Below are 19267 nucleotides of genomic sequence, written 5' to 3'. Positions count from 1 at the left end.
TGATATGTAATAAAAACTGTGAAAATTTGCAAAAGAAAGAAAAAGGTGTGTAGGACTATCACCGAATAAAATTTGTAAAGAATATTGGTGAAAATCATTAAAAACGTAAGTCTATCTCACCTTTCTATTTTCGACGTTAGCTTTTTCCAAGAGTTCTTGGGTTCGATCCAATTCATTTTGAGCTTTCATTAAATCATTCTCGAGTTTTTCTTGTTGTAATTGAGCTTTACCCAGAGTGGCCTGTGTTCGTTCTAATTCTTCTTTAGTTTTTTCCAACTCCGTGCAGGCTCTATCTTTGTCAATATGAAGCCTGTTTACTGTGGACTGCATTTTTTCATATTCTTCTTTTAAATTCTCCATTTCACCTTGGGTATTTTCGAGTCGAGCTTTCAGCCTGTAAACTTCACCTTGAGATTTTTCAAGTTTTTCTTGCAATGCTGCCGCTTCAGTTTTTGTTCTATCACTGTCGGCTTGGGTAACTCGTAATTCAGCTAATGTTTTCCTTAATTCGGCCGCCGATTTATCGGCTTTCTCTTGTAGACGTTCTAGTTCCTGAGATGTGTTCAATGTGTTTCGACCGAATGTGGTTTGCGATCTTTCTAATTCATGTCTTAGGCGTTCATTTTCCATTTCTAAACGTGCCAGACGTTGCCTAGCATGTTCCCAGTCTGCACCACTTCTGCCTACTTCACTTGCTGCTTTATCGAGTTCGGCTTTCGATTTTCCCAACTCGGATTGCGAACTCTCTAATCTGGATTCCAAACGATCTTTTTCGATTATTGTACGATCTAGTCGGGTAGTGAGTTTTTCCACCTCGCTTTCTAACGCGTGTAATTTCAACTTGTATTCGGCTATGTCACGTTCATGTAAGCTGCGCTCTTCTTGTTTTTCCTGCTCGGCACGATCTCGTTGTTCTCTCAGCTGGTTCATTTGTTTTTCTTTATCGCCGATCGCTTCTTCTAAACTGTTCAAAGCTCCTTCAGAAGAACAACGATGCTGTTGCATGGCGTTCATACGAGCTCTAGCCATCTCCACTTGGTTATCTTTTTCTTTCAGTAAATCTTCCAGATTTTCTATCTGAAATTTGGAGAAAAAAAAGAAGTCAGTTTAGGCACATTGGAACTGTAAAATAAGGTAAAATACATTAAGACGTATTTACAAAAAATGTCATTCCAAAAACACTACCATCATTCGCTTGTTATACCTACCATCTCATCCTACACTCCTTTAAAAACACGAATTTGTAATTTTTTGCCAACCCTCAGGGAAAAATATTGGTAGTTTTTTAAAAAAATGACTAAGTACAATGTACATACTTTGTCTAAAAGCTAGTTGAAATTACTACTTTGTAAGTAGTAGTTTTGAAGTAGTAGTGTCAAGTGTGTAAGTATAGAAATTTTCACTTCCAAAAAGTAGTATGTACTTCCAAAGTAAGTAATACTTCTAAAGTTCTAAAATAGTATACTTTCCTACTCTTAGATAAAATATTTGTATGTCAGAAATTCTATGCAAAGAAAAAACTTTCTTTCAGAGTACCTACAATATTTCAATTCTAAGTAGTGCAGGTAAACTGTTTTGAATAAGTGTACTTATAAGGAGTTCTGTATTCCTCTAATACAGACAATTAGTGCATCAAAAGTATCAGTTCTGGCATAAAGTACTAGTTGGTGTAATTCTTGAGGAGAAGTACTTCGAGAGTACTTCAAGAGTACTGGTTCTTAAGTAGTATTTTTTTACTGCGTAAAAAAACTACTACTGAGAAACTATACTAAGTATTCAAAAACTACATAATATTTTTGGGAATTCTTAATAGCTGCTCTTAGATAAGTATTGTTAGCAAAATGAGAGGTTTTTTAAAAAAAATCTCCATATTTTAGGACTTAAGGAAGAAGAGATCTCAAAACAACATTTTTTTATGCGTGCCTGTCCCTTCTCAACAACATAAAATAAAATTTCTAGTACCTAATTTTACTCCAGTTCCAAAAGCCTCAGAAATCTAAAGCATAGAAGCAATTATTTGCTTCACTTGTGATAAGTAGGTAGGTACCTACGTACCTTGAAAACTAAAATTGAACATATTACACCTACCAACGATGTAACATTTTTTTTTTCTAGGAAGCAAGCAAAGAAGAAGAGAATGGCTATGAAGAGGGGTGGCGTAGGAAGTATGGTGTGGAGAAAGACATCGTAGTTTCTCAAATAAATTGCAGAAGTTTACGTTTTAAACGTCTTTTCGAGCTGTCGTATGATGGAACATTAAGTAATACGTATTTACGGCAGATTAATTAGGCAACTTATTTTACAGCCATTTTTTCATCACAAACATAACACATTGTATTTACGGCAAACTAGGTAGGCAACTTATTTCACGCCATTTTTTCCTATGGGATTCTCAAGGATTTTAATTGAACACTTATAATGTACATAGATTTTTTTGATTTTTTTTCAGTATCATAGGCAAATTTGATTGAAAACATACTTTTAAATTCATTTTCAAAAACTGAAATTTTTGTTTTTTAAATAAATAAAAATTATCGATTGCGTTCATTTTAAAATTTTAAACAAGGTACATAAATTTTGATGTTGATAATATGGAATAATTAATCAACTACCTACCTACTTACTCACCTACTTAACTACTGCATTTGTTTCGAATGTATCTTCAAACTGAGCATGCTTAAGAACTGCTAATTTTTTTTCTAGTTGGTCTCAAAATTTAGAGTAGGTAGTGTTTGCATATTATCTTCACAATCCACAAATTACTTACCCCTAGTTAATAATTTTACTCTTTGAAATTTTTTTCAATCGTTTCACACCTCGAGAATTGATCGAAGAATGTTTTTGTACGCTTCTGTTTGCTTTGATTTTTACGATAGTACCTACTAGCAGACAATAATTTCAAAAAGATAGCAGCAAAAAACCTTCGTTGTTGTATTATATTATCCTTTTCTCTCACTAGCAAGTCATTCTTAAGAGCTGTTATCAAAGTTTCCTGCTGTTTCTTCTCTTTCACCTCTATTTTTGTTTTTCATTACATTTATAGAACGTAAAAATGATTAATATCCTTTTGCATGCGCCGTTTTCTTGTATTATTATTTTAAAAAAATTATTGAACGAAGTTTGTTTTTCAGGCTGTACTTATTATTGAAAAACAAAACAAAAAAAACGACGTAAGTGGAAAACTTTGAGACAACTTGCCACAGGAGACTTAGCTTTGAGGGAATGAAAAATTTCATTCAACTATAGAAAGAGCAGTGGAGAAAAGCAAACTAGAATAATGTACCTATAGGTACGCTGTTTTTATTTGAAGTACCTACAATGTTAATGATGTATGTACGTGTCTTCAAATTATAAAATTGTAAGTATAAGTAGGTACCAACTAAATAGCACTCGTTCGATTTAAATTCAATTTACCTTTCTTTGAAGTACGCTTATTTTCCTGTCTTTGATGTCCATGTGATCTCTGATTTCGTTTAATTCGCTGCTAACACGATTACGTTCTTGATTCGCCTGTAAAGCGGTCTGAGTTTTCTTTTCTATTACTTTGTTTCGTTCCTCTAAACGTGCTCTCAGTTCTTCTGCCTGTAAAGAATCGAAGATTAATATTTCAAAGTAGGTAGAAAAAAATAAGGGAAAAAGTTTGGAGGAAATACAACTTTTTTGCTCGTCCGTGATTGAAAAAAAAATGGAAATTATTATAATCGAATCAATTTAGGCGGCTAATTTTTTCGAACATGTAAAAAAATCTTTAGTTTTGCTAGGTACCTGTATATTCACATAACGTGGTTTTTAAAAAATTTGCGCGGTTTCCAAAGCAATCGGTAGGTACACAGTACCTATATTTAATTCAACGAGTAGAATTATCAAGTATTTTCACCTAGATGGAGAAAACATGAATAATCTCACAAAATTTAAACATGAATGACGTACTCGTATTCTCAAAACTCGTTAACACTGAAAATATTTTATTCGCGTACTTCAAATCGAATAAACTTGGGTCAACGAGATATTTTTTCTCACTGGATACAAACTCGATTTTATTTAATTATTGTTCACGAGAAGAGAGAAAAAAAAACAGAATTTTATTTCTGAAAATTAGACGTTCCTAGTTTAATTCTCTTTTCTGGGGCAGAATAATTCGTTAATTAATTTTAATTCAGAAGTTGGAAGTAACAATTTTACGATAAAAACCGAGCATAACGAGATAAATAAAATGACAATGCTAAGTATAGGTATCGCTTCGACTGCAGTATAATTCATTGAAATGATCAAAACTGTTCATCTGCTTCTTACGAGTAGTAAAAAATGGTAAATATTTTTAAAAAAATAGGTACGATTATTACGTCAGCTTGTAAAAGATTGCAATGTTCTTCTTTTGCTACAATAGCTTCTTTTAGCACAGCTATGTGTCTCTGGTAGTCGGCATGCTGCTCCTCCAATGTCTTTATTTTTGCACTCATCGCTACTATCTCTTGGTCTCTTCGTTGTACTTCTAAACGAAAATCTTCCAACTATATTGAACCGCATATCAAAATCAAATCAGATGTTAATTTCGTCATATTTAAAATCCGTAACTGCAAAATTTATTGCTTGTGTTCGAAAATGTATTTTTTAAAGTTTTACGAGAAGTTCTTCGTAGTAAAAAAATGAGAAAAGAAAACTTTTTCAACACAAGCAACAAAGTTTTCAAGCTTGAAGAAAATCTTTACCGCATTAATATAATATTAAAAATTGAGAAAATCTCATCTATAAATCCATGTGAGTATCAAAATTTGATGATTCACTGAAGTCAAGAATACAAAAAAATCAATACCTGTGTTTATATTTTTCAACTTTTTGGTACCTAATACCTATGTACTTGTGTGAAAATGTAGCTTATGATACTGACGATATTTCAAAATTCCTGATTTTTATCAAAGTAGCTCAGTATACCTCTACCGGCTCTACCTACATAATCAAGTAGAATTGGAAGATACCTACCTACATTCATTCTCTAGGTTTTGATGAATGATTTTTCTTCAATATGTAGCATGAAAGCACTCTTTTTCAAGGAACACACAAACCGCGTTCTTTATTTCATTTCATTTTTTTTTTGAGGAAAGTTTTTTTTTAAAAATGAAATCTCATATCCGCTACATTATTTTAACTTGGCAAGATCAATCGTTATTTATTTCTGCTTATTTAACCAAAAAGAAACAAGATGCAGATAGATATACGAGTGTGTAGGTTTCGAGCCATGTTTTCATTATTCACTTATTCAAAAAGTTGAGAAAATGAAACATTTTTAAATAAAATATTCAAAAATCACGTTCTGCTATCATTTTGAAGAATTTTCATTTATATGTATTTCTATCCTAAAAATAGCCAGCTTCTTCTTTAATTTCAAAAGAGGATAGGGAATTGGAATCAAATATCTAAATTTAAAAAATTCTTTTATTTTGGTTTTCTTGAAATATGCGTAAAACATATCACATTCATCTTGAAATGCAGACTCAAGATTCATATTACGTACAATGAATTCCATTCAATAAGAACTCAGTACTTTGGAAAGATTATCGCTGGTAAACATATTTGTAATTTCTTAAAATATGGTAGCAGAACGTGGATTTCAAACATTTTGTAAAAAAAATGCCCCGATTTTTTGAATAGGTACCTATCTACTTCAAAATATGTGAGTACGTCCGCCTCCCAATTTTTCTTTGAAAAAACTTGAGTCATATTATGTACATTACATACATATAGAGTAAGTACATACGTACTTACCTATTTGAAAATCCTTCTAAATGATTCCAAATGAATCATGTGTTGAAAGTGGAATCACACAGATATCTCACCTACAAATTATCCCGCACAAAAACCCCAGCAGAAATTTCTATTCACATTCACATAATATTTCACGAGCGACCTAGACGTAGGTATCAAATATTTTGCGGATTGAGAGATTATTTTAAACTTCATGTGACGCTCGGTCAATTTTTTCTAGTTTTGTACATATTTTACCAATAGGTAGATAGAGGTACCTAGAACGTAATATACTTCATAAGTTATGCATCGAATTTTTCTAATGTTTTCTTTAATTTATAGATGAGATTTAATACTTCTTGAGAGTATGGAAAATGTATTAAAATAGGTACTTATTATTCTATGTAAGTTAATGCGATCAAAGAAATATGCTAAAAATTTGAAAATGAAACAACTAAGATGAGAAATTTTACGATTAACTAATATTGCTAACAGTTCAAGCAAGGCTAATAACCCAAATAATGATATCTATAATTTTCACGAGACTCTTCATAACATTATTTTACGAGCAAATAACGCAACGCAAAGAAGATATAATTTTTATTCATTTTAAATTGGAACGATAAATATGAATTCGAGAATTTAGTACATGTATTTTAAATTCTGAGGTCGTCGCTTCGATTAAAATACGCCGCCATACATCGTACCATATCATAAAAAGCCTCATAAGTGTATCAGAAGAAATACATAATAGCATTTTAAAGCTGGTGCCTTTATTATAAGTAAAATACAGCAAGTTCAATAATAATCTTGATACTCCAAAGTCACTAAGCGCAAACATTTTTTCGCTATTAAAATCATCGCAAAGAGAGCAACAAATCAATTTCGCGATGATGAAATATCAACTTTTTACTTGGGGTACTTAGATAAGTAGGTTGGTACGCACAGCGTGCACAGAAATATCGAGCACCCCCAAAAAATTATTGTATTAAATATTTCAGTAGGTCACATAGTGAATAACGAGAATGATAAAACATGATTGGTTGTTGGATTGGCGGAGATAACATTTTCACCTATCATATGCTCCTATTGCACGTTGCCAAATTTATGTTTTTAATGTAAAACTTCGTTTGGGATGCTCGATATTTCTGAGCACCCCAAAAAATTTTTTGGTGAAAATTAGACTAAATGCGTAACGCGAATGTTGAATTGGTGTTACCAACTTACATCTCACGTATAAAACTGTAAGTACCGAATTTTCGTTAGGTACATATAGCTCTATAGATACATATGTACACACGGAAAAAAATTTTAATAAAAATTACTATTTCATTATAGTAACCGGATCCCATTCAAAAATAATAGTGATATTTACTCAGCCAAAAAATCCATTTTACCTGGAATTAGGTAAAAATTTATTGCCCTCATAGTAAAAATTACTATTCTCATAGTAAAAATCACAATACATATTTTTGAATTGGATCCGGTTACTGTGTGAAATAGTAAAAATTATCCATAATTTTTTTTTTTCGTGCATACATGATTGATGGACTGTTATCATCTAAATCCAAGAACCTGTCACGTGTATCATCACTGTGATCAATTGAGAAATTTAACGCAAACATTTTTCGAAGGTGTTCGATATTTCTGAGCACACTGTGGGCAAGGAAGGTAAAGGTAGGTACAGGTATGTACAATCTTTTATGTCTACTTCAACGTACCAAATGACAGGTTTCAAAGTTAAAACAAATAAGCATGTCGAATCAGCAATTCAGCCAAGCGAATTATATCTATTCAAAGATTCCTGCTAAAATTTCGTCATCTAAATAGGTAGATTAAAAACTACGATATGCCATGAGACGCGCATTCAAAGAAACTTCAAATTAATTCAAACTTACTTGTTGCCTATCTTTTGCAAAACGATCATAGTCTACGAGAGAATAATGGCCAAATTTTAAATTCTTCATTTCGTAATCCAAGACGGCGAGATTTTTTTCCAAAATTTCGATTTGACTATCTTTAGCCTCCAAGACTTCTGTTAAGGCTTTAGTTAAAGATACGTTACCGAAATCGCTCAAATAAACCGAGTCATCTATCAAATTTTCATACCGCATATTCTTTTCAATTTGTTTTTGCAAAGTTTTTAACATTTCGTTCGCAATTTCCAATTCCTACACACGACAGTATTGAATAAGAAAATTTTATATTTTTCTTTAACACGTACATAATGTAAGTAGGTAGTAGGTTCTTTCATTATGAGGATAAGCGTATGAGGAATTAAAATTAACGCATTCCTACTCACAATATAAAAAAAAAAAGTTCTACTGTAAAAAAAGTAAATAAACAAGGTAAAAATAAGAAAAAAGGTAATATTATAGCAGCCTGGAGCCTGCTAAGAATAGCGAGTTTCCTTTTCAGTAGCTTCGCAAATTACGTTCAAGTTCAATGAGTTGAAATTAGATAAAGTGGTAGGTAAGGTACCTATGTTTTCGCTAATCTCATCAGAAGCTGAGTTTATTGACAATGAATTCTGAACGTGTTAGACCGACAAAGTTTAACATGTTGTTTTAATTTACAATCGAAATACGTAGCTAAGTACATATACGTATATGAATACTTCGGTATATTTGCCGAGTTGAAGAGAGAAAAGGAAAAAAATACTACGTATAGGTACGATGTTTCTAAACTATTATTTTGATAACCTTTTTCATAATTTCGACAACATGGTAAGTAGGTAGGTAGGTAGGTACCTATAAATTAATCTAATATTCTTAATTAGATAGGCAGTTAGTAAAGTTAATAGGTTCAAGGTGGGTGGTAATTTGATTTTTAGTCAATTTAGTAAGGGGAGTAAAAAAAAACTGGCTGGCTTTTTTAATCCATCGAGCCCATTTGGAGTGGATTTTAAACATCTGCTTCTGCTTCTTCGCATCTTTTATTTTTTTTATTCGTTTATATTTTTTTTTTACAGCGACATGAAATTATGAGACACGCGCTTTATCTGAATGAAGACATTTTTAAAACTTCCAGAAAACGCGGATAGTCGTTTTTGAAAAGCCTCATGGATTAAAATAGTAGTAATACCTACTACTCCTACATTATGTCAATTTAGAAATACGTACCTACATATGAATTTGCAGATCGTAAGTATGTACTTTTTTTACGTAGGTACATACCTACAACATATGTACATTACATACGACATTCTGTCATCACTCACCAATATTTAGGTAGGTATGTATTTCTGATGCTAGTACCTAGTAGTATTCTGATATCTGAAAATTCATTGGTAGGTAAATGCGTGGAAGACCAGCATTGCTGCGATGACGTTAGGAGCGATAAATGGGTCCTCATTGCCTTTCAACTCGGTGTATTGCACCTTAATATATGTACATATGTGTGATCACTCACGCCTAAAATTTAAAAATTCTTCGATTTTTGTTCCAAATATGGACACAAGGAGCAAAATGAGAAAATCCTTGTTTCATACCAATATTCACTATATGTATATAGTGTGGTTTGAGTTGCTGATTTACTTACCACAAGAAATTATTCGACACCTCGAATGGAACATGTCTTCTTTAAAATTTTCAAAAGCAATATTTCTTGAATCCCATAGTAATAGGCTCCCCAACTTTTGATGGGACCCCCTAGCTATGTAGCTCGCCAAAAAAATGACCATCTCCGCAGCTGTAATAAATACCAACATTTGGTACATTATTTAAGTAACTACCTAGTACGTAGGTACCTATAAAAATAATGAGATTTTCGAAGAATTTTCAGTTTTTTTTCGATCAAAGAAAAGGAGATAACACAAAATCATTGGAAATTGTTTATTTTGCCAGTTGAATAATAAGACGCATATTTTTGACCATTCGAGCGACTAACAAAGAGGAAATAATAAGCAGTTTATTTTATTCCCTTAGTGAGAAAAGGTAGTTTTGATTATAATTTTTGCTCTCGTTTTACCGAAGCTGAATTCGTGTTAATTTTTCTTCATTTGCATCTGCCACAACAAAACGTGAAGAAGATGAAAAAAATATTTCGAAGACGTTATAAACATTTTCTCCCATGATACATTTCGTAGGATCGAAATGATCGAAGCTCGTTTCCTTCTCCCCTTCCCAGACAATGGAGCCGAATATAGGTAAGTATACCTACATGTCTAGGAAACCTCGAAAATGGTTCTTAATACACACATAAATGGAGCTTACATTCTCGTGCTCATTTTAAAATACCGTTTTTCATTTTAGAACAAAGCTGTTAAGGTGATACGTGAAATGAGCAACCCTGATACGAGAGGGTATTCTTTATTGCATAATTGCAACGTTCGGGCGGGGGGGGAGCTACGCTACATTGGACTTTATTGACTTTCGTTTTTTTACACCTTTAAAGGCTGTAAATTGTTTTCTAATGAAGCAATATCTTCGGAAGTGGGTTTAATAAAGTGAATAAAATCACTGAACGCGTTTAAATAGCTGTAAAACCTATACTAACGGTGATAATAAAACGGAAACAGAAATGTAAACTTTTATGACAGTTTGTGTATGATTTCTTCAAACAATACGATGAAACTTTACGAATTTCGCTCATAGATAAAATATGTACGTATATCTGTGCAGAAAATAATGTAGCAGTCAGTTGTCAGTTCTCAAAAGTTGTATGACGATATATTGTTCTAGCTACTAATTAATTTCTCGACGATTTAATCAATTCTTGAATTACTAACATGGTATTTTTTGCTTACTAATTCAAAAACGAATTAGATAGATATTAGGTATCTATTTAGTCCAAAAAATCCTCAATCTACAGATAATGCTCCGAAAGGTTATTAATAAATCCAATCTGTTAGTTTGTGTCATACTTTTTCCTTTATTCGTAATCGCAGGTTATTTTATGCCGTGACATCTCCTCACGAGACACTCCGTATAGGTGGTCACCTCTCCTCTTCCTTATGAAAATGAATAAATTGATAAGGATGATTGAAATCATGCTAGAAATAATTTAATTGGTTGCGACTCATCTTCTACAAAGGAAACTCGCTATGTTAAAATTACTCTACTACTATAAAATGTTTAATGCAACTAAATTTTTCAAAATCATAATGAAATGAAATTAGGTGAAAAATACTCGAGTACCTATAATAATTTGATGGACCCGAATTTTTAAATTTCAAAGCTATTTGAAAATAACAGAAGAAAAAAATCATATATGTATTTGTATGTATAGGTACAATTTATTTCAAGGGCACAGGTAGATCAGAGAAACTTCAAAATTTTGATAATTATCTACTCTCTAAATTTGAAACAGTCAAATTTCACTGCTTATACTGCTTAGCAGTCACGACATTTTGCCTTTTTAAAATCAGCAGGTTTTTACTGCAAAACAGTGAAAAATCTACTGAATTGGTCAGTCAAAATGATATTTTACTGACCAAGTCAGTAATTTTTTTTAGGTACTATTTTCCAGTAAAAAACTATTGCTTTTAAAAAGGCAAAATGCCGTGACTGCTAAGTAGTGAAATTTGACTGTTTCAAATTTAGAGAGTACTATGTAATAAGAAATGAGAAAGTCCCCTCCCTGTTCTTGACGTAAAAGTGATAGGCTGATATTAATTCTGAAAATTTAAAGTCATGAAGGAGCGAAGAAGAAAAAATCTAGTTCAAATAATGTCCGAGTAGACGGTACATTCGAGGAATAAAACAAAAAACTAAAAATATGATTCTGCTCTTCTAAACAATAGACTATCGATTTTTGAAATGCCTGCATTACGCTGTACCTATACGTGTGTATAAATTTCACTGGGCTATACTGTACTCGAAGATTTTCTATCCCGTTTTCGAATAGGTACTAAGCTTTAATTATAGGTACCTACTATGGTTTATCTAGTTGCACTACACAATTATACCTACATAAAGGATAAAAAAAAAATATTTTATTTGGAAAGGCCGGAAAATATGAACATTTTTCAGTACTCACGCGTTTAGTGCGTTCTACTTCATTATCACGATTGTTCAATGCTAATTTGTATTGCTCTATTAAACAATCCTGATCCAATGATTTATTCCCAAAATCCGTCATTTGCCAGGATTGTTTATCAATGTACGATTTATCACTTTTTTTATGTTCACCTCCAAATCCATCAATACCACCTACAACACACGCTGATTTGAGTACGCTATCGCCACAATGAACACTTTACCTATTAATCTATGACAAGTTTTCTTAATTTCATTTTTAATTTCTTTGAAACTTTTGGGCATCGGATATGTTTCAAGTTGAAATTACGAATTAGCTTAAGTAAATATACCTACACGTAATGTTATGTATTTATATTCTACATAATTATAATACCTATTGAAATAAGCAGCTAAGGACGTAATTATACACGACGGCGTATTTTTCAGCAATTGAAAAAATTATGTATTTTAGAAAAATAAATAAGAGGGCATATGTATTACTTATACCTACTCAAAAATGGAGAAAATAAATGAAAACGCAGGATGTAAATATTACAGAAACGCATTTGTAAGAGTTTACGAATTACACACATAACTTTGATCGCAATATCTCATTAATGATAGTGAAAAGACAAGAATACAAAAAAATCTTCCATTTACAGGAAAAATAAAATAAAAAGCATCAGCACCTGTTTCTGAGCCATTGCTTGCATTTGTTGAAACATCATTCTTTCTTCCTCCTTGCCTACAACATACGATAGGCCATACTACAAAACGTTTATTATCTCGCAATAAGTTTCAGTTTCAAAAATCATAGTACCAAGAAGAAATAGGTATAGTAAATATATCAGTGTTATAGAAAATCGCATTCAATTCTTATTTTCGCCACGTGTGATTGCGATAGGTATTTTATTTATCATTTCTTTTCGAAAATGAAATCCTTTATCTGTATAGGCAGAGGTAGGTAGTAGGTACCTAATCGAAATGGAAGGTTACCAATAGGTTGACATGGTAGGATAATTTTTTAGAGTAAAAGGACAACCTTTATTTAAAAATTAATAATAATGGGTATATACTTGAATTAAAAACAAAAAGTAAACTTAAGTATGTGACTAAACTGAAAAACATAATTATAGAGGTTATTCAAATTCATTATTTTATTTCTCAGTATCAATGGATACAGTACATACTTTCGTTAATGACTTGGGTTAAATGTGTAATAAAAATTTGAGCATCTAAAATAATAAGGGAACAGTCAGAAGGGTATTAAGAAATTGAATGAAACCGAATTTACCGTAATTTAAAGAAATGGACACACCGACACACATATTATTTTTTTGTGCTAAAAATGATTCCAAAATTAGGTAATACGATCGAATTCGGAATGCAATTTTCAATGAATACCTACCTATCTCAAGGTTTGGGCATTATCAGCTATGAGGAGCGTTTTAAAAATCCGATTCCTTTTTGCTGGATATGTATTTCTGATTATTCTCTCATAAAAATGTTCTCACGTCAAATTGAAAAAGAGTCGGTTTTTTACAACTTGTGGAGAGTCATTTTTTGAATTTATAATAGGAAAGGGACAGGGAGTTTTGAAACATTTGGGTGTCAAAATCTGTAGGTACCTACTTATAAATAGGAAACACAAAACTGATACGTAAATTAAAACATTTACACATGAGCTCAATTCCGAGGTTTCTGCAGCGATTCCGAATATAACGGCTCAGAAGTAAACAATAAGTAATTTTGAGGGATTGAAATATAGATAACTTGATCAAATCTTATTCCTTTCTTAGAACAAAATCATTAATTGTCCCAAAACCTCATGCTTATTGAAATGAATAATTAATATCAAAAAACGAGAACTTATTGAGGTAGGTATATGAAACAATACCTACCTACTTAAGTCCCGGCAATTGAAAAATTTATTTTAAAAAAATCAAAATTAAATTATTTATGTAGGTATTTTTTGCAGAAAGTTCCTTTCAGACCATGTCTTGATTTCTAAATTTGTTGCTTGAGATATTCAATCTTGAAAATTAAATTTAAAAAAAAAACAACAACAACAACAAAACAATAAAATCTCTCATTACCTATTTTCAATTTTTCTATTTGTTAAGGACATAACCTGATTTGTAAATACGTAGCTTTTAATCGGTTATTATTATCAAAGAGATAGTCCGCCTATTAACACTTGTGTGGCTTGAGTGTCTGTATCATTAGACACAAAGGGCGGAGAACTGCAAACGAAACGCTCGTCGTGAGCACTTTAGCAACCTAGGATTTAACTTAACGGTGAACTTTGAAGTCAAAAGGGAAATATGATATTGATATCATAATTAGGTATCCTAAATTCAGTCGTTTAATCTGCAATCCACCGAATAGCAAACATTTCAATAGAAATAAAAAACGAAACATTAAAAACATCAAAGGTAATTGAAAACCACTAGGTACAAAAAGATTAAAATACAGCATAGTGTAATTTTTAAAAGGTACATACATACATGCATAATTTATCTCATTATTTATACGTATAAAATTACTTGTTTTTCGTATCGTCTGCCACAAAATTGTTTTAAAAATCATTGTGAACTGTGATAATCATTCCTAATAATGAAATTTTGTTACTATGAGGGGTGAGATGGGGGTATGGCTTGAGACAATGGTTTCTAAACGTATCTTTATACAAAACAATTCTTCACTTCATTGCAAACAATTTACGAAATCAATGCTAAGAATAGAAATTTCACCGTCAAAAATAAGTTACAGAGTTGGACATTGGTTGGTTTATCTACAAAAAAAAACTGTTTTGAATTACTGAATGGTGTAAGTAAGGTAGGTAGGTAGGTAGCTAGGTACTCATGAGAATACTAAACTTAATTCGGGATTCTGTAGTAAGTAAGAAGTAAAGTACAAAGTAGGTACCTATATGTAGTTAAGGAGAATTTTATGACTATTTTTGATTAAGTTGTTGTTGTTTACACTTTAAAAACTAAAATGGAATTTGATGAAACAAAAAATCTGAAGAGGAAATGGAGGAAGAAGACCGAGAGCGGAGGTGAGGGGGGATATTCTCTGTCAATAATTCAACATAACAGCAAGTATTTGCTTACAGCAAATATGGTATGCAACTTACCATCATTTTTCATCATTTTTAACTGAGATTTTTTTTTCAAACACGCATTTACGGTAAACCATGATTTTTTACAACGGATTTTTCATTATCCTATGGTGAAAACTAAGGGACGCTTAAATTTTGAAATCTCAGAATATTTTTACAATTAGGTAAGTATTTTCAACTGATTAATGAGCTCTCTCGGCACCCGAGAGGTATTGAGTGACCATAGGTTTCAGTCGATAAATAAATAATTTTCACTAAAAAAACTCAAGATCCATAATCGAAAAATAATTCAAAATCGACTTCAATATTAAGTAATTCGTGGTTAATGATATATTAAAACAAATTTCTCAAGTATACAACTTTGACCATCCCTTGCTCCTAAAATGAGAATTTTGAATAAACTAATGTCCAATTTTATGTAGGTATTTTTGATAAAAAAAATTTAGTTTCAACCATCAGGATATATCACAGTCACAAATTGTAAATCATTTTTTTTTTTTTTTTTAGTACATAGGTATTATGAAATATGAAGTACTCACCAATTCCTTTATTTTGTAACATTTCTAATAATTTTTTTATACTATCGTCTCGAGCTAATAATGTTTGTTTTTGAGTTTCTATCCTTAATTCCAGTTCCTACGAATAAAATCGTGTTAATAGATTTGAGAAGAAATTTCGAATCATCGTACCTAATCGTAATCTTATATCCAATGCGTAGATTTGATGACGACTCAACTCACCTTAATAGTTTCTCTTAAAATTGCTACTTCTCGGGTTAAATGTTCGTTTTCTGAAATTAAAGCTTCCATTTGCTTGTGGTTACCCAATGCAGACTCTCTGGAACGCAGTCGTAATTCTTCTTCTAGCTGACGAACCATCATTGCTTGTTTCTGAAAAACAAAAATTACCCTAACACGGTTAATCTTTCAATTTTTTTTTCACTTAAAAAATGGAGCCTAAGTATTAAGCAGTCATCTAGATCTAGAGGTTTCTTTTGTTGGCTGAACTTGAACAAAACAATGAAATTGCATTATCTTTACGCCGAGCGTGATGATTTCGCAAAAGTATCATCTTTTATACTACGCTTCATTAATTCATAAAATACCAAATTCACGTACGACGATGATCGTAGAAAACTTTCACTTAGTATGTGTAGTAATCTAGACTTTAATTAAATACGGAGCTTTCGAGCAGATGCGCAACAAAAGGGGAAAATGGGTGTTATATATTGTATAACGGGTCTGTTTAAATTCCATGTTAAAACTTGGCGAAATTTTTTCATAATTACCAACCTTAACAAGTCGATAAATTAAAGGCGTAGGTAGTGGGTAGGTACTAGGTAGCACACTTTTTTCCAAAATGAAAACTTACACCGACGAGTTTTTAGTAGGTAGCTGTAGATCTAGCCACCTGAGCCAATAAATGTAATTGTTTTGTCATTTTCATCCAATCAACACCCTCTTTCTAAAAAGGCCGGGGGAAAATACAACTGGGAAAAATTATTTTAAAAATTGTAATTTGAGAAGGTTGCTGCAAATCTGTATATTTGCGCTTTTTAAAAAGGTTTGCATGTTTGCAACGGAGAAAAAAGTTGACAAGTATAGTAATTTAATTTGAATTTTTCGTGCTTTTTTATTTTGCGTTTAGTTGTTTAGCCAAGTTCTGGCCACTGACTAATGTCAACAGGTTTTCTAATTGAAATACATCGCCCGCCGCATTTTGCAAACCCATGGAACGTGTGTCAGACACTGCGAAAAAAGCGTTTTCACCGAATTATCGATTACGGCCGAAAAGTGGGTACTTCGGTTTCACACCATTAATTTATTGAGATTTTTAAAAACATCGGTTGCCGAACATTACATTTTTCAAATTATCTAGTCTCGAATTATATAATTTGACTAATGTTTACCTAATGAATAAATTAAAGAACAGCTACGCTTGAAAATCAAATGCCAACAGAACGTAACAAGGGGTGAGAAAGTAAGAGAGAAGTTTGTTTAAATGCAACACTGCATAAAATGTAGGTCATATCATATGACCACGATGGTTCCTACACAGTTTTTTTCATGTCTGATGTCGGGCGTAGTCCCACTTTGTGATGACAGATGAATGAACATTTTTTGATATTTTTCTTTTTCATTTCGAAAAAACAAAACAAAAAACAAAAAAAATTAAGTAAGAAACGTGTCATTACAAAACGTTGTTTTACAAATCAGACAGTAAATGCGAACTCGCAGCGTAAAAACTAAGCGAAAGACAAAAAATATAGGGGTATCGAATGACGAAAGGATATACTCGTAGGACGGCGCACAGTACAAATACTCTTTTACTCTGGTGTCGAAGTTCCAAGAAAAATCGTTTTTTGATGCATTTTTTAAACGAACATTGAATTTTTATTACTTTCTATTCAACGTGATCACATGTGCATTTTGTAAAAAATTTTCATTGTGGTTTCGCTCGAGCAATGACTTTTTCCTCTTCATTTGTTATTTTCATCGTTACATTAAACATTACTATTTTCTTTGATTTTTACCCTCTTTTTTACTCACACTACTTCTTTTTCTCATTTTTTTTTTAAAAACATGACTCTTTTGCTGAAGAAAAATATTGCGAGACCAGAGGTTTTGTAATAAAGATAGATTAATCTTCATAATATAAGTTATGTACTTTATACGGTCTAGTTAAACATTCAAAGATTGTAATAACTGATTGTTTATTCATGAAAATTCTACGCGTCCAAATTTTAAATTTAGTCATTTTCAAGAATATTTTTCGAGCTGAAATCACGCCTTCCAAGCAGTAACTATGCAAAAGTTATAATGTCTGCGTAGTAATGATTGCCTGACCTCCAGACTGTAAGATGAATTCTACGTTCATCAAACAATAAAATGTTCATCTTCTGATGTTCATATTGTTTCAACGCAACTGAGCTGGAAAATCTGCACCTTTGAGTCATTAAGTCATTATCGATAAGCAGAGGTACGTATTTCATCTAAAAATTTGCAAACTTAAACTGAATTTTCATCTGAAGGAGGAACTAAACCCGAATTCAAAAAGTACAATTTTTCCTTCATACGATGACGACGTGTTCTCAAAAAATTGTGATCATTTCAATTTGGAAAACTTTGACAAATAAAACGCGTTTACATTTTATCGGCTGTTTACTGATTGGAATAAATAATAAGACTATTTGATACCCCAAAAAAAGTGAAAAAAGTTACTCAATTATAGCACCGGCCATCGTTAATAATACCTGTCTAATATTGAATGAACAAGTCCTCAAAATTTTAATGTAAATGCTTATATTCTTTCCTGATATGACCGACGGTGATGATTGTGATGAATATTCATATCATGGTCCACTAAAAAATTGTCCCTAAGTACTTTTGTTTTCGGCCCAAATCCCACTCATAACCGGGCGAACTTGCCAATAAATTGAAAATGAATTTTTTTTTCGCAACTATATCCGTGTCTCTAAGTAGTCTGGAGATTATGCAAACCTTGAGATTTATGTGTACCTACCTACTCAATATGGGTTGCATGATTACCTACTGGATCGATGAAATTGATCATTTTAAGTACTTTTAAGTACCCTGAAATACCAATGTAGGTAGGTACTCGCATAATAAAATTGGTTGTCAATTTTATAGACATTTCATTCAATCTACTAATACAGAAATAATACGGAAAAATAATTATTATACGTGTAGGTAATACGTAATTTTGAGTGCTCATTCGTGCATTCCAATTTTTATTATGAAACATTGACCTGGAGAAATGAAATGGCGCAGAATGCACGAGTATACCTTTTTGGGAAAATGATGACTTTAAATTCTGCAATCGTAGGTACATTTTTTCATCCATATTCGATTTATTACCCTTCCTGCAATTAATCAATTTTAAAAATTGATCATCAAAGATACTTACATAGATTCCTGAAACTTTTAATTTAGCAGAACAAACTGCAACTTTATCCTTTAATTCAAAATCAACATTTTTCCGAAACCTCCTTCCAATTTTTCAAAAATGTGCTCAAGCAGTCTTTTTGATTTTTTTGGGTAGGAGTATTTTTGCGCCATATTTCCCTTCGAAGCGTACCCAAAATCAAATTTACAGATGCTAACTTCAATAATGTTTTGAAACTCCATCATTTCTGAGAATAATATTCACATAATTTTGTTTACCAATAACCCACTTCTTGTCACGTATGTAATAGTAAATGTAAACATAGCTTAGCCAATCGCAAAAACTCAATTATTTGGAACTCGTTTGCATAAAAATGCTTTCCAAATTCATGATTCGATAGCTCGAACATTCTATATTTAGATACCTAATTTGAATAGGTATACAGTCGGCAAAAGAAGTTACTATCGAATCGAGATAGTATACGTATATAAAAGATGAACAAGAAATGAAAATGCCGACAAACTGTTCACAATAC

General features: G+C 31.8%; 1 protein-coding gene across 4 annotated transcripts in view; it reads right to left on the bottom strand.

Annotated features, from left to right (window-relative positions):
• The window catches only part of brp (bruchpilot), a 33961-nt gene that overhangs the window by 12708 nt on the left and 1986 nt on the right, over positions 1–19267 (bottom strand). For 2 of the 4 annotated variants that reach the window (XM_065344578.1, XM_065344579.1), the window contains exons 2-8: positions 15567–15716; positions 15366–15462; positions 11722–11894; positions 7641–7913; positions 4344–4511; positions 3415–3582; positions 121–1077 (exon numbers count right to left, since the gene is read on the bottom strand). In XM_065344578.1, the coding sequence (XP_065200650.1) occupies positions 121–1077; positions 3415–3582; positions 4344–4511; positions 7641–7913; positions 11722–11894; positions 15366–15462; positions 15567–15716 (1986 nt within the window). Of the gene's footprint in view, positions 1–120; positions 1078–3414; positions 3583–4343; positions 4512–7640; positions 7914–11721; positions 11895–12391; positions 12448–15365; positions 15463–15566; positions 15717–19267 lie in introns of all 4 variants that reach the window. The other 2 variants (XM_065344581.1, XM_065344580.1) reach the window with 2 other exon arrangements.

Source organism: Planococcus citri, chromosome 1, assembly GCF_950023065.1.
Source record: "Planococcus citri chromosome 1, ihPlaCitr1.1, whole genome shotgun sequence".
Classification (NCBI taxonomy): Eukaryota; Metazoa; Arthropoda; class Insecta; order Hemiptera; family Pseudococcidae; genus Planococcus; species Planococcus citri.
The sequence above is the reverse complement of the archived record's forward strand: the minus strand, read 5'-3'. Positions and strand labels throughout refer to the sequence as shown.